This window comes from Gekko japonicus, unplaced genomic scaffold, assembly GCF_001447785.1.
Source record: "Gekko japonicus isolate JY-2015 unplaced genomic scaffold, Gekko_japonicus_V1.1 scaffold2745, whole genome shotgun sequence".
In the NCBI taxonomy this organism is placed as follows: domain Eukaryota; kingdom Metazoa; phylum Chordata; class Lepidosauria; order Squamata; family Gekkonidae; genus Gekko; species Gekko japonicus.
The window spans coordinates 64,290-80,266 of NW_015167139.1; the positions used below are offsets into that span (position 1 = coordinate 64,290).

Below are 15,977 nucleotides of genomic sequence, written 5' to 3' on the forward strand. Positions count from 1 at the left end.
GCTTTTTTCCAGCAAGCTACCTCAGATTCCGAGTCGAGGAACGGTAGATTCCGTGACCTGCGCAAATCCTACGCCTAACCCTGGGGCCCCCAACACGGGACCTGGTGTGCGTTGAGTGTTTTCAGAAATTGGGCAGAATCAAGTGGGGCTTTTGCACAGCCGGGCTTCTGATCGGCCATTGGAGATTTAATTGGCGGTGCAGATTTTTAAAAGCATTGCTTTGGCGCCCGCCGCCAGCATAGCACAAGGAATCTTCACTGCCTAATTGAAAGTGCGCTGCTGCGGTGGCCATTTTGTTCTTGACTCCACCTTCCACGGCAGACATTTTGGGGGCCCGCCCACCATGCTGCGTCACAATCCCAGAGACGCCTGCAGGCTCAAAAAGCATGGGGACCCCTGGCCTCATCTGTAACATTTCTGGCTGGGCTCAGAATTCCTCCTCCGCTTTTTCACACTGGGGAATTTCAGACAGCCGATATATTCCGGTTCAGGAACTGTTCCCTCACGGTTTCTGGTCTGACATTTCAGACAAAACCGTTTTAGTAATGGTTCCCTACCGGAATATATTTTCACTTTCAGACAGAAACGCTTCTGTCCCGTTAGGAAAGTGTTTCTGAACTGTTTTACCTGCAAACGGCTTTCAAGTGGTCTTCACTTTTCTATACCGTTTCTGAAGTGCTACAGGGTGCTGTGTAAAATGCCCCGTAGTGCTTCCTCCGACACCGCTTTGTTTTCCTGCCCTTTCTCCGTCCCTTTTTTTTTTTTGGACGTTCGTTTTAGAGTGCTATACTGTAGCGATATAGCACTATAGCACTCTAAAATGAATGTTCAAAAAAAAAAAGGACAGAGATCACCCGCATGGGCAAAAAAGGGCGAGAAAACAAAGCGGTGCAGTCTGAAATGCCAAACCGCTTCAGAGATGGCTTCTTACTGGTAGGGGAAAGGCTAAGGGTAATGTAAAGTTCCCCACTGTCTCTGCCTCCTGAGATTTTTAGCAAGTATTGGGTGCATGTGATTCTGTCTTTACTACCTTAAAGACTAGGAAGTTAATTTCATTTTTTTAAAAAATCTGGAATTCTCTGGATTATGAATTTGGGACCCAGTGCCCATTTCTGCGCACAGTGTGCGTGCCCTTCCAGTGAGACTGTGGATCTGTGGTTTACTCATTGTGTTTCACCACTCGGATGCTCACTGCTGGTGAAGCTTCAAAATGCTTGTTGTGCGCGATTTCTGCAGTTGTCTGACCCTTCCCCCGCCCTGTTGCCAGCTTTTGACTTGGAATGAAGGAAGTATGATGCTGTTAACAGGAATATAGAAAGAAAAGTTACACCTTCCGATTTGCATTGGGCTAGCGCATGCATTGTGGTTTCCTCATCCTCAGTGAAATGGCTTTAAAATTGCTCCACACAGGAGTTCATTCTTCTCTGTGTCTCATCTTGTGGACTGAGCTACTGTGTTTGGAGATGTAAATTTTGAAGCCATGGGGGGGAAAGGGGTGTGTGCAGAAATTTGGAGGGAAAACGGAATATAGTATACTTTTTTTTTTTTTGGTGTGTTTGTGTGTGTGCCTGTGCCTGGAAGTCTTGTTAAGCTCTGGCGACTCCTACTGGGGCATGGAGAATGTTCAGAGAAGTGTCTTGATAACCTGCCTCCACCTCCTGGCCCTGGTATTTTTTGGAGGTCTCCCAAAAGCTTAAAAACATAAGAGAAGCCAATATTGGATCAGGCCAATGGCCCATCCAGTCCAACACTCTGTCACACAGTGGCCAAAGATACCAGGTGCCACCAGGAGGTCCACCAGTGGGGTCAGGACACTAGAAGCTCTCCAACTGTTGCCAAGCACCAAGAACACAGTGCATCCCTTGCCCCACACCGAGAGTTCCTATCTATCCCTTGTGGCTAATAGCCACTGATGGACCTCTGCTCCATATGCTTATCCAATCCCCTCTTAAAGCCGTCCATGCTTGTAGCCGCCACCACCTGCTGTGAACTCCATGTGTTAATCACTCTTTGGGTGAAGAAGCATAGCTTCCAAGATATGACGAGATTGTGCTTGCCTGGGCTAGCCAGGGAATATATCACACTTTCTTATCAGACTTACCGTTTATTTTATTGTGTCCACAGTGTAAAACATCCTGTTTGTAACCAATGGTCCCTCTAAGCTGTGGAGCCTAGTGAGCAAAAATTCTGATGCGTGAGCTACTGGCATTCAAGTTGTGAGCGAGCGATTTGGCTGCTGCAGAAATTAGTTTGCTCTGGAGCCCATCCTCTTCCTGAGCTAAGACAAAAAGGTGTGAGCCGGAGGCTAAAAAACTGTGAGCTAGCTCACACTAACTCAGCTCAGAGGGGACACTGTTTGTAACTTAGTATATCAAACCACATTACTTAGTTGTCAGTGCAATGTCTGCACAGGGTGATGCCCTTCTACGTCAAGGTTGTAATTCTGTTTAGGGTTGCTGGTGTTAGGTTCCTACATTTACAGGAGGGGATGTGACTCACTGGCAGAGCATATGTTTGGTGTGCAGAAGGTCCCCGGTTCAATCCCCAGCATTTCAATTTAAAAGGACCAGGTAGTGGGTGCTGTGAAAGACCTCCTTCCTGAGACCCTGGAGAGCTGCTGCTGGTCTGAGTAGACAATACCGTCTTTTGCAGGTCTCTTTCTTTCTCGCACTGATTGTGAGAATAACCATGAATGCACAGGAATAACTGCAGCTGCTTTTAACTGAATCAGACCCTTGGTCCATCAAGGTCAATATTGTCCTGCAGGGGTTCGTCCCACTCCCAGCCACCAGTGTCTTGGGACTGTCATTTCCTCCAGGGACTGCACCACTGTCGGCTGGGTCCAAACCACACCCCTCTAGCCAATACCACCTGGCCAGCGGCTAGGGTTGCCAGGTGAGGCCGACAAGCGAGCAAGGGACTTACCAGGAGGTTCCGGGAGAGGGAACTCCAAAGTGAGTTCCGAGTGAGTGGCTGTCAAATGTTAAATGCTTTCCCTCCATTGGAAATTATGGAGGATGGGGGCACCTTCTTTTGGGGCTCATAGAATTGGACCCCCTGCTCCAATCTTTGTAAAACTTGGGGGTTTATTTGAGAAGAGGCACCAGCTGCTATGCTGAAAGTTTGGTGCCTCTAACTCAAAAAACGTCCATCCACAGATACCCACAGATCGATTCTCCATTATACCCTACTGGGACCGATCTCCATAGGGTGTAATGGAGCACCCAGCAGCTATCCCCTCCCGCTTTCTGATCACCCTGAAGTGGGGGGAGGGGCTCCAAACCAAGGAATCCCCTGCCCCCAAATGGGGATTGGCAACCATACCAGTGGCTATGTGGACCTGGGAGATGGATGCATAAGGCAGCCTTCTACTGAATCAGACTTTTGTTCCATCACAGTCTGTCTTTTCTACTCAGACTGGTAGCGGCTCTTCAGGGGCTCAGGTGGAGGTCTTTCCCATCGCCTCCTGCCTGGTCCTTTTAACTGGAGATGCCGGGGATCGAACCTGGGGCCTTCTGCATGCCAAGCAGAGGTTCTACCACTGAGCCACGGCCCCTCCTTACAGCTCTCCAAGGTCTCAGGCAGAGGTCTTTCCCATCACCTCCTGCCTGGTCCTTTTAACTGGAGATGCCGGGGATCGAACCTGGGGCCTTCTGCATGCCAAGCAGAGGTTCTACCACTGAGCCACGGCCCCTCCTTACAGCTCTCCAAGGTCTCAGGCAGAGGTCTTTCCCATCACCTCCTGCCTGGTCCTTTTAACTGGAGATGCCGGGGATCGAACCTGGGGCCTTCTGCATGCCAAGCAGAGGTTCTACCACTGAGCCACGGCCCCTCCTTACAGCTCTCCAAGGTCTCAGGCAGAGGTCTTTCCCATCACCTCCTGCCTGGTCCTTTTAACTGGAGATGCCGGGTATTGAACCTGGGGCCTTCTGCGTGCCAAGCGGAGGCTCTGCCACTGAGCCACGCCCTCTCCCCATACCTTCCTTGCTGGTGAAATGCTTTCACCCACCACTAGTAGTGCTTGGCAAGCTGCATTCCATGGAGGTTCTTCCTGGACGAGATGATCAACAGTGGTGGACGTGTCAAAAGCTTTCCAAAGTGTCTCCTGTTTTTAAAATCACTAATTTGGTTCAAAATACAGGAAGGTTCTAGCAGATGCCCTGACGACCGTTCATGACCAAAATGGGCACATTCTTTTCTCGGCCCAGGGAGGGCACTGGTTGCTGGCAGACGTTTGTGCCCTGGAGAATGCAAACTTCTGTCGGAGCTGCATTCCTGTTCTCTTTGCTCTGGTTTCTCAACTAGTACGGGCATGGATGAACGTTGTCCTCGAGGCAGCTATGGTGCTAAAAATACGGTGATGAAGTATTTTGGACGAGCTTTCTTAAAAAAACAAAACAATAGCTGTAGGAAAACACAGCTGTTCGAGGTTTATCTAATGGAAAGTGTTAATGGCAGATTTTTAATGATGCCTCCAGGGTTCCCTCGGGAGCTTAGAAGTGTTGCTGCACCCTAGAACAGGAGTCCCCAACGTGGTGCCCACCAAGTGTTTTCAGAAAGTGGGTGGGACTGTGGGCCAGCACAGTTGGCCACTGGAGATTTGATTGGCTGTGCAGATTTTTTAAAAACATTGCTTTGGCAGCAGCTGCCAACACAACACAAGTATCTTCATTGAAGGTATGCTGCAGCAGCCATTTTGTGGCTGGCTCTGCCTCCTTGTGGCAGCCATTTTGTAGATAGCTCCGCCTCCTTGGGGCTGCCATTTTGTGGCTGGCTCCGCCTCCTTGGCTGCACCCACCACACTGGGTCAGAATTCCAAAGGTGCCCTCAGTGCTGGCACCTACAGATTTTAAGTGCCAGTTTGGTGTGGTAGTTAGGAGCGTGGACTCTAATCTGGGAGAACCGGGTTTGATTCCCTACTTCACATGAAGCTGCTGGTGTGACCTTGGATCAGTCGCAAGTTCTCTCAGAGTTGTTCTCTCACAAGCAGTTCTCTCAGAGCTCTCTCAGCCCCACCTACCTCACAGGGTGTCTGTTGGAGGGAGGGGAAGGGGAAGGAGATTGTAAGCCGCTCTGAGACTCCTTCAGGTAGTGACGGGCAGGGTATAAATCCAGTCTCTCCTCCTCCTCCTCTTCCAGCATTGCCCTGGAAAGTCAGGTGGCATTCATAACCGAGGACATAGTTACCAGGATGCCAAATGCACCCATTCCTGGAGAATGGGGATTATTCTTTCGTCGACTGTGGTATGGTAGCATCTCGTGTTGATTATTGCAGTGTAGGAATGTGGGCTGCCATTGAGGATAGCCCAGAAAAATTCAGGGCATATACAGTCCTGGACTGAACAACTAGGGTAGCTGTAGGAATGGTGGTCGATGCATTTTGAAAGGCCTTCATGACCCACTGCTTTGTTTCTGGGCTCGGTTTCCGTTGCTTACCCGGGACACCCTAATTGTCCTGGATGTTCCCCGCTGTCAGGTCGAGCCCCTGTGTGGACAAGGCCCCACTACAACTGACATTGATCCATACAGCTTTCTTTTCTTTCTTTCTTTCTTTCTTTCTTTCTTTCTTTCTTTCTTTCTTTCTTTCTTTCTTTCTTTCTTTCTTTCTTTCTTTCTTTCTTTCTTTCTTTTAAAAAAGCAGATATTTGGATCCTCAGATGGTGGTAGGAAGAGTTACAGGCATGGGGGTTTCAAAGGCAAGAGATGTCCAGAAGTTTGCCATTGCCTGCCTCTGCATAGGAACCCTGGGCTTCCTTGGTTGTCCTTCATCCAAATACTAACTAGGGCCAACCCTGCTTAGCTTGCGAGACCTAATAAGATCGGACCAGTCCGACCCATCCAAGTCAGGGCAATCCTCAGCTAGGTATTGGTCTGATTGGTTTTTATGGTTGGTTTTTGTTTTTTTTGCTGTCCAGTCACAGCTGACTCATGGTGACCCTGTAGGTCAGGAGTGTCAAACTCATTTGTTACGAGGGCCGGATCTGACAAAAATGAGACCTTGTTGGGCTGGGGCCACGTGTGTCATAAAATGTAATGCCAGGTAGCGGAGATATAAACGTTATCAAGGACACAAACACAAAGGGTTTTTTTAAACTTAAAATTACAAAACACGCTTAAAACGTTGGCACTCTTGCAATATTTTGTTTATTTAACAGTGTCTGATAACTGACACCTCTTGCTCTGAATTATTGTATCCAAATGTCTGTGCTGTTGCAATCTTGAGTGTGCTGTTCAGCTGTGTGTACCTGTAAGCTGCAAACCTACAATGACGCAGCAGCAGCAGAGCTGGAAGAAGAAGCAGAAGACAGCCAGTTCTACTGCAGGCATGATAGAAGCCCTCCGGGGGCCTTATCTGGCCCCTGGGCTGCATGTTTGACAGCCCCTGCTGTAGTGTTTTCAAGGCAAGAAGCAAACAAGAGGTGGTTTGCCATTGCCTGCCTCCACATCATGACCCTGGTGTTCCTTGGTGGTCTCCCATCCAAATACTAGCCAGGGCTGAGCCTCCTTAGCTTCCGAGTTCTGACAAGATTGGGCTAGCCTGGGCTATCCAGGTCAGGGATTTGGTATTATATGGATTCAGATATTCATACTGGAGGTTCAGTCTGAAATGACGGTTTCCGTGCACACCGTGTTCTGAGTTTTTTGTGTGTGTGCAGGGAAAAGTAGTTTAATTTTGCTTCTGGTATCTTCGCAGGATCCTGACCGCCCACAAAAGCACCATGCAGGGTTTCAGATTTTTCTCCTTGAGCTGGAGGTGAACCGACTGGGAAGTGACTCGTGAAATTGCTTGCCAGGATGACCAAAGCGCGGCTCTTCCGTCTTTCGGTGGTGGTGGGTTCTGTCTTCATGATCCTGCTGATTATCGTGTATTGGGATAACGTGGGAACGGCTCACTTCTACCTGCACACTTCCTTCTCCAGGCCTCATGGGGTGCTTCCTACTGTTGTCGGGGACGATGGCCAGAGTTCTCTGTCAGATGTTGATGAGTTTCTGGAGAAACTCCTGACTTCTGAACTGAGGTACCGTGTTGATCAGAAGACGGAGCAGCCGCCTTTGCCAGCATCCAGCAGGCCCATCATCAGCAACTTGGAGGAGAACGTGAGGGGTTACGACTGGTCCACTCGTGATGCCAGAACGATGCTGGATCAAGAGAAGACACAGGCCGAGAGACGGAAGACTCTGAGGGAATTATGTGCCAATTCCAGCTTCGCCTTCCCAACCAAGGACCGCTCATTTGAGGACATCCCCAACTACGAGCTGAACCACCTGATCGTCGACGACCGCCACGGCATTATCTATTGTTATGTCCCTAAAGTGGCGTGTACCAACTGGAAGCGGGTGATGATTGTGCTGAGCGAGAGCTTGATGGACCAGGGTATCCCCTACGGCGACCCCTTAGACATCCCCCGTGAGCACGTCCACAACTCCAGCACTCACTTCACCTTCAACAAATTCTGGCGCCGCTACGGCAAGTTCTCCCGCCACCTCATGAAGATCAAGCTGAAAAAATACACCAAGTTCCTCTTTGTCCGCGACCCCTTCGTCCGACTCATCTCGGCCTTCCGCAGCAAGTTCGAGCTGGAGAATGACGAGTTCTACCGCCGGTTCGCCATCCCGATGCTGAAGCTGTACTCCAACCACACCAGTATCCCTACCTCGGTCAGCGAGGCCTTTGAAGCGGGCCTCCGAGTTTCCTTTTCGGATTTCATCCAGTACTTACTGGATCCTCGGACGGAAAAGCTCGCCCCTTTCAATGAGCACTGGAGGCAGGTGTACCGCCTCTGCCACCCGTGCCAAATAGAATATGACTTTATTGGCAAGCTGGAGACCTTGGACGAAGATGCGGCTCACCTGCTACAGCTTCTCAAAGTGGACGACCTCCTCCGCTTCCCTCCCAGCTACCGGAACAGGACAGCCAGTAGCTGGGAGGAAGACTGGTTTGCCAAAATCCCTGTGGCATGGAGGCAGCAGTTGTACAAGCTTTACGAAGCGGACTTTGTCCTTTTCGGATATCCCAAACCTGAACACTTGCTTAAAAACTGAACGAGACAGAACTGGAGGAAAGAGAGCATTCAAAATACCAAAAACACTCCATGTTTCAAAATACGAACCCCTCTTTTCCTCTGTTAACACACTCAAGTGTACTTTTCCTATCTTGTGCACCGTTGTCTGGTTGCAAGATCCACGGAATGCCCTACTGGATGAATGGTTTCCCTTTTCCTTCATCTGTTACTTTTCTTAAACATATCCTGTCATCCTGCCATCGAAATACGACTTTCTCCATTCTGCCAGTTTTCTTTTTTGAATGCTTTTTATTGATACTTTTTTTTTTAAAGGGAAAGAATTAATATATTTAAAATATTTAATACGGAGTCAGTTGTGCAAAAGGGGGAGTAAAAAGATGCACCTTTTTGTTTTCTTCAGCGCAGTTGTTTGTCATCTGTGTGGGGGGAGTGCTGTAGATGTCATAGTTTTGGAAAGTTATTGATAGTGATGCAAAGGGAAAAGATGAGTAGCTCACAGATCACACATGGGAGTTGTGGGTGTGGTGGTGTGCCAGACGGCAGTTCATCTGATTGCAAATGTTTTCCAGTTCATCATCCCAGTCAGTGGAACAAACATCATCCACCCCATTGACTTGTATGGAGAAAGGGAAAGCGTTTTCAACCATAGCAGTGTGGTGTAGTGGTTCAAGTGTCAGACTAGGACCGGGGAGGCCCAGGTTCAAATCCCACTTTGCCATGGAAGCTTGGTGGGAGACCTTGGGCCAGTCACACTCCCTCAGCCTAGCCTACCTCACGGGGTTGTGAGGATACAACAGAGGAGAAGAGAACCATGTAGGAAGCCACCTTGGGTTCCCGTTGGGGAGAGACGTGTGGGGCATATCAAGTAAATAAATTAAGAGAGAGCCCGTTTGGTGTAGTGGTTAAGAGTGGCGGACTCTAATCTGGAGAATTGGGCTTGCTTCCCCACTCCTCCACATGTGGCCAGCTGGGTGACTTTGGGTCAGTCACCGTTCTCTCAGCTGTTCTCTCAAGAGCAGTTCTCTCAGAGCTCTCTCACCCCCACCTACCTGTTGTGGGGAGGGGAAGGGAAGGAGATTGTAAGCCGCTCTGAGAGTCTGAGTGAAGGGTGGGGTATAAATCTAATCTTCTCCTTCTCCTCCTCCTCCTCCTTCTGTCAGTCACAAGTTCTCTCAGAGCTGTTCCCTCAAGAGCAGTTATCTCAGAACTCTCTCAGCCCCACCTACCTCACAGGGTGTCTGTTGTGGGGAGGGGAAGGGAATAGGAGACTGTAAACTACTCTGAGTCTCTGAGTGGAGGGCAGGATACAAAGCTAACTCTTCTTAAACTGTAGGAGACAGTGCGTGTTGGACAATGTTTGTCCCACCCAAATTTGGTTTCTGCTATTTCAGAAAATTGTTTAGTGATTTGTAAATATTTCTGAATGGCTCAGCCCTACTTTAATTCTTCCAGCCCCTTGCTCTGAGGTCCCACTATGCAGTTCGTGCTGCTTTTGTTCAGTTAGCCTTGGAGAACATCTGCAATGTGTTTACATGTGTTTTTGCATGTTAAAATGTTTGCGCTGGCCCCTTGTCTCGGTTGCCTTCTTCTGTGCTTCTTCCAGCTCTGCAGTGACTTTTTCAGTCTGTGTACAGAATGTTGTAAATGCCGCGGGCTGGATGTCTTACACTAGTTAGCTAACTAGTGACACTCTAACACAGGGTTTCCCACCATTTTGGAGCCTGTGAGCGGATTCGGAATTCTGACACGGCGTGGTGGGCACAGCAACAAAATGGCTGCCACAAAATGGCCACCGCCGCAGGCAGAAACAGCCACAAAATGATTGCCATGGCTGAACTTCAGTAACACATTGCAGATCCTTGTGCTGTGGTGGCAGCGACAGCCAGAGGAGGAGGAGGAGAAGAATTAGTAGTAGAAGAAGAAGAGGGATTTATACCCAGCCCTTCACTTGAAATCTCAGAGCGTCTTACACTCTCCTTTCCCTTTCCCTCCCCACAACAGACACCCTGTGAGGTAGGCGGGGCTGAGAGAGCTCTGAGAGGACTGGTCTTGAGAGAACAGCTCTGAGAGAACTTGTGACTGACTCAGTTATCCTAGGCCCTAATCTGACCACAGCGCTTCGCCAGCTGTAACCTGGAACTCTGCACATGCTTAATGGAACTCTTCTTACTATTTATATTTTCCAAATGGGAGCCTTGGCTGATGTACTCAAAGATCTGGGGTCTCTGTCCCTCATGCCTAGCATTTCCAGAACATCACATTGAATAGAATATCAATTGAATAGAATATCTATTTACTTAATTCCCTACTCCTTCACTTGCACCTGCTGGATGACCTTGGGCAAGCCATAGTTCTGGCACAGCTGTTCTTGAAAAAGAGCAGTTTCTGTCAGAGCTCTCTCAGCGTCACCTGCCTCACAGGGTGTCTGTTGTGGGGAAGGGAAAGGAGGTCGTAAGCTGCTCTGAGACTCCTCTGGGTAGTGAAAGGCGGGGTATAAATCCAATCTCTTCTTCTAGTCAAAACACTCAACAGATATGGGAGACGGGGACCCAAGTCCAGTAACCATACAGGTGTCAGTCAGTTCTCAGCGTCCCCCCCCCAGTTTAAAGAGCCGCTCAATTGCCTACAGGGGAGAGGCAAAAGAAAGTGCATGCCAGAATTATGCCATGCTCCAAATGCAGAACGTTTGGCTTGTGAAACCGGGTGCCAGCAGGCGGTTGTGGCGGGCCGTTACATCCCGAGGGAATGAAAAGAGAATTTGCTGAGGCAACGCCCAGGGGAAGGACAGCATAGCAAGTTGGAGAATGCCGTGCTGATGTTTATCTGGCATTGTGGGGCGTGCGGAAGTATAAATCCTGTCCCTGGTTGCTGTGTACGGTGCTTGTCAACTGCTTCCAAAGAGGAGGGCCGGACAACCAATTTGGAAAGCTTGTTCATATTCGGCTTTGGGGTAGGATCCGGGAACCTGTTCTCTAGACCATTCCTCTCAATCTCTTTCAGTATCCCTTAAGTTACGAGGGCTGCCCTCCCTTTCTTAGTCCCTCTCCCAGCTTTCTCTTCTTGCTGAGCAGTTTCTGTCAGAGCTCTCTCAGCTCCACCTACCTCACAGGGTGTCTGTTGTGGGGAGGGGAAGGGAAAGGAGTTTGTAAGCTGCTCTGAGACTCCAATATCTTCTCTTCTTCTAATTTATATCCCATCTTTCTCCCCAAGGGGAACTTAAAATGGCTTACTTCATTCTCCATTTCTAAAATCTTCGCAACCACCCTGTAAGGTAGGTAAGGCTGAAAGTCTGTGACTGACCCCAGGTCACCCAGCGAGCTACCATGGCAGAGAGTGGAAATGAACCTGGGTTTCCCAGATGCTCATCTGAGACTTTAACCATTACGCAATGCTGGCTCCATTAGCAGCGGAATAGACACATCTTTCTGTTGTTTGATGGCAGCAGAAGGCAGTGTGGTGTAGTGGTCAGAGCGGTGGACTAAGACCTTGGAGACTTAGCTTCCACTCCCCCCCCAAGCTTGGAAGGGGGAGTCTCTTGGGCCAGTTGTCATTCACCCCCCCCCCAAAAAAAAAGGGAAGAGAAACTAAAGCAACCAAGGAAGTCCTCCACAGGAAGTTTAGAAAACTTAGGTAAAAAAGGTAAAGGTTCCCTTGCTCAAAAGCCAGTCGAGTTCGACTCGAGGGTTGCGGTGCTCATCTCTGTTTCAAAGCCGAAGAGCCAGCGCTGTCCGAAGATGTTTCCGTAGTCATGTGGCCAGCATGACTTAACACCAAGGCGCACGGAACGCTGTTAGAAAACTTACCGAGGGCCAAAAGTTAAAAACATAAATAAGTATAGACAAAAGAGTGTAAAAACTTCATAGGGGCCAAAATAAAGCCTCCTAAAATGTTCAAAGTGACAAATGCACTATATTACTAATTGTTTATCGCTGTGCATGTGTTACAGGGACTTTGTTGCTGTGTACTATCCAGGGGTCATTTCCTGCAGGAGCGCACAGGAGCGGAGCTCCGGCAGTAAAGAGCCCAGGGGGCGGGCACATGCAACAAGCCCCGCCCCCTGCTCCCAGCAGCCCTCAGTCAGAGCAAGAAGCAGCCAGGTAAGCTGCAGATCCCCCCCTCCCGGTGCCCCCAGCCCAAAACAGTCCAGTGGCACCTTTAAGACCAAGTTTTATTCAGGTACAAGCTCTTCCTCCTCTGCGAGGACAGATCTGCACGTTCCCCTCCATCGCTAGCAATCCAAAACAGTCCAGTGGCAGGTACAAGCTCTCCCTCCTCTGCGAGGGCAGATCTGCACGTCCCCCCCCCAATAGCTAGCAATCCAAAACAGTCCAGTGGAGCCTGAGCGGTGGGTGTGGCCTTCTGACACACTTCTGGTGATGTCAGGGGGTGTGGCATATGCAAATGAGTTATGCTAATGAGCTCCTGCACCTCTTTTTTTCTACAAAATGACCCCTGGTACTATCTGACCTCTGAAGAAGGCTCTTGTGCTTTTGTTACTTTGAACATTTTAGGAGGCTTTATTTGGGCCCCTTAACACTCCTTTGTCTATACTTATTTATGTTTTTAACTTTTGGCCCTCAATAAGTTTTCTAAACTTCCTGTGGAGGCCCAGCTGTCATTCAGCCTAGCCTACCTCACAGGAGTGTTGCGACCATAAAATGCAGGGAGGGCTGACCGAAGTACGCCAGGAATAGAAGGATAAGAAAACAGACAGGGACCGAGAGAAAAAGCGCTACTTCCTGTAAAGCCCTAGCAGAGCTGAAACGCTCGAGGAGGTGTTTCCAGTCCTGGATTCTCTGCCTGATTGCCGAGTTGCAGAAGTTCAATTTTATGCTACTCCCGTTCCAGGCAGTTCATCCACTGCGGACCCAAACAACACTCATCGCTGCCAAAAAAACTTGGGAATGTGTGAATCACAATTTGGAGAAAGCAGGAAAAAACCTTGCAAGGTTTCAGGACAACAAACAAGCACGCCTGTCCAAGGGGCGCTGGGAATGTTTTGAGAGAAAGTAAGGAAAATGTCAGCTGGCAATGGAAATTTTTTCCTGAACGCTAAAGCCAAGGGACTTTATTTAGGGCTGGGGCGTCGGGCCAAGAGGCAGAACTGGAGACGGGAGTCCAAGGCAACGCCCTTGATCCGAATCTTGCAATGCAGAAGGGTTGTGTTGCGGCAAACACTGACACACTTCTGCTTTTCTGATGGGGAAAACTAAACCCAGGGGGAGGGGGGGAGAATAAGTGCTTATTCTGGTATTTTATGTGGAATTCAATTGCATGGTGGTTATTTACAACCCGTGTTAATTTTACCATCCATTTGAGATAAGAAGAAGAGATTGGATTTATACACCACCCTTCACTACCCGAAGGAGTCTCAGAGCGGCTCACAGTCTCCTTCCCCTCCCCGCAACGGACACCCTGTGAGGGAGGTGGGGCTGAGAGAGCGCTCTCAAGAACTGCTCTTGAGAGAACAACTCAGAGAGAACTGTGACTGACCTTAGGTCACACCAGCAGCTGCTTGTGGAGGAGTGGGGAATCAAGCCCAGTTCTGCCAGATTAGAGTCCGTTCTCAAGCAGTGTGGTGTAGTGGTTAAAGTGTTGGACTAGGAGCTGGGAGACCCAGGTTCGAATCCTGACCTACTCTGCCGTGGAAAGTGACCGTGGGCTGTAGATGCTCTCTGTCCACCTAACCCATCTAACAGGGCTGTGCGTGTATGTAATGTGTCGTCAGGGCACAGCTGACTTCTGGTAACCCCATAGGGTTTTCAAGGCAAGAAATGAACTGAGGTGGTTTGCCATTGCCTGCCTCTGCATAGCAACCCTGGACTTCCTCGGTGGTGTCCCATCCAAGAAGAGGAGGCGACTGGACCAGTGTTCCCTCTAAGCTGAGTTAGTGTGAGCTATGAAAAGTACTGGGTTCGCCGCATGGACAACGACATGCTCTTGCACACGTTTATTGTACTTAACACAGAACTGCAAAACGGCCCTGCAAGGCCAACTATATACACACCCACCCAGCACACCCACAGTTCCATTAGGGGGTTTGAATTTCCCGCCATAGTTCCTATTGGTTCGTGCTGGGGGAACAAGGATCCTCAATTCCTATTGTCTTGAGGAGCTAAGCTCCTGCCTGTAGCCGCGGACCCCTGCTGGCGGTCCGCGTATATAACAAGCTAGCTCACAGTTTTTTAGCCTCCGGCTCACGCATTTTTGTCTTCGCTCAGGAAGGATGGCTCCAGAGCAAACTAATTTATGCAGCAGCCCAATCGCTCACTCACAACTTTAATGCCTGTAGCTCACAAAGTAGAATTTTTGCTCACAAGACTCCACAGCTTAGAGGGAGCATTAGAGTGGACTTCTACCCTGCCCTTCACTACCCGAAGTTCACTGCCCAGAGGACCTCTGCTGAGAGAAAGGTCATTTGATGAGAGGCAGCGCGGTATATTGGGTAGAGTGTCAGGCCCCGGTTCGATTCCCTGCTCTGCTTTGGAAGCCTGTTGGGTGACCTTGGGCCAATCACACGCTTACAGTCTGAACTACCTCACAAGGTTGCTGGGAGGAGAAAACAGAGAAGACAACTACGTGAGCTGGCATGGGGGGGGGAGGAGTGGTATAAATGGATTAGATAAAGAAACAGCTCAAAGGACAGGGAGAGAAGAGACTGTAGCTTGATGTCCCTTGGTCTGAGACAATAGGATTTCCTTCCCTGGCTGTAGCTAAGAAACAGGAATTGTGAGCGCCAATTCAAACCCATCAGGCAGCCTCTGTACGTCCGCTGTTTCTTAGCCTCGACCTCTTCCCTTCCCTCACTAGATAATATAGCAACGACACTGGCCTACCTCACAGGGTTACTTGCAAACACTACAATAAACTGGCCAAAATGCTTCCAGTGCCTGAAGTACCCTATGCAGGCTCAGTACTATCCCCATAGAGCTAAACTTGATCACCTGCGTGCAGCCTTCAAGAGGCAGCACGAAAAGCTGATCCCAAAGTTTCCCAGCCTACTCCCCCTTTCTCTGTCTTAAAGAGCAGTTCTTTCTCCCCTCCACTTTGAGAAAACTTCTTCCCCCTGGCAAGAAAGCAAGGCAGGAGAGTGGACTTGGCCACTTCAGGCCAGAGGGGGCAGAGTCCATCTCGAACCAACTAGCCTTCCCCTGTCTTCACAAACTCCCTGCAGCTACAAAGCTAGCAGCGCAAGGCAGCTAGGGGGAGAAATTTATTTTTAAAAAATATTTAAAATCTCGCCTCCTCCCAGGGAGCAAAGGCAGGGGCCTTGGAGATTAGCCCCCTCCTTCCCCTTCCAAAAATGTATGGATGCATAAGTAAATAAAAGGATAAATGTAGAGACAATGCCGCTTGAGACTCAAGAGAGCCACGCAGCAGCACTTCCGTTCGAAAACCGACCCGTTTGCCTTCCCCTCAGGACGCAAAACAGAACCGGAGTTTCATCGCAGAGTGGATGCCGAAACTCTAGAACGGCGCGCACTTAGGCAATGCCACCTTTCGCGTGTGACCGGAAGTGCAGGTTTTGTGGTACGCTGCTCTTCTGTTCTATCTCTTTGGCCATCTGGTACGATCTTAAATATGACCCTGGCGGAAACTTGGGCTGCTGCTTTGGTCGTTCCGTTTAGGCCGAGATGCTAGAAAAAGCCCGGAGGAGTAAAACGGGGGCGGGAAAGAGCCACTATTTGGGGCAGTTTCAGCTCGGCTACCTGCTTGGGAAATCCCTAGTAATTTGGGGTGGGTGAGGCCTGGGAAGAGGTTTGGGGTGGGACCTCAGAAGGGTACAATACCATAGTCCTTCTGAAGAAGTGTGCCTGCACATCAAAGTTTATGCCCAGAATAAACTTTGTGGATCTTAAAGGTGCCACTGGACTTAAACTTTGTTCTGTTGCTTCAGACCGACATGGCTACCCATCTGAATCCATAGTCCAAAACTTCAGTTTTCTCCAGGGG

At 49.4% G+C, this 15,977-nt stretch overlaps 1 protein-coding gene across 1 annotated transcript; it reads left to right on the forward strand.

Annotated features, from left to right (window-relative positions):
• Positions 1–6,703: 6,703 nt before the first annotated feature.
• On the forward strand, positions 6,704–8,401 carry CHST12 (carbohydrate (chondroitin 4) sulfotransferase 12). The gene has a single exon (XM_015413068.1). It carries the CDS (start codon positions 6,796–6,798, stop codon positions 8,041–8,043), a length of 1,248 nt encoding a protein of 415 aa, XP_015268554.1. The 5' UTR covers positions 6,704–6,795; the 3' UTR covers positions 8,044–8,401.
• The last annotated feature ends 7,576 nt before the right edge of the window (positions 8,402–15,977 follow it).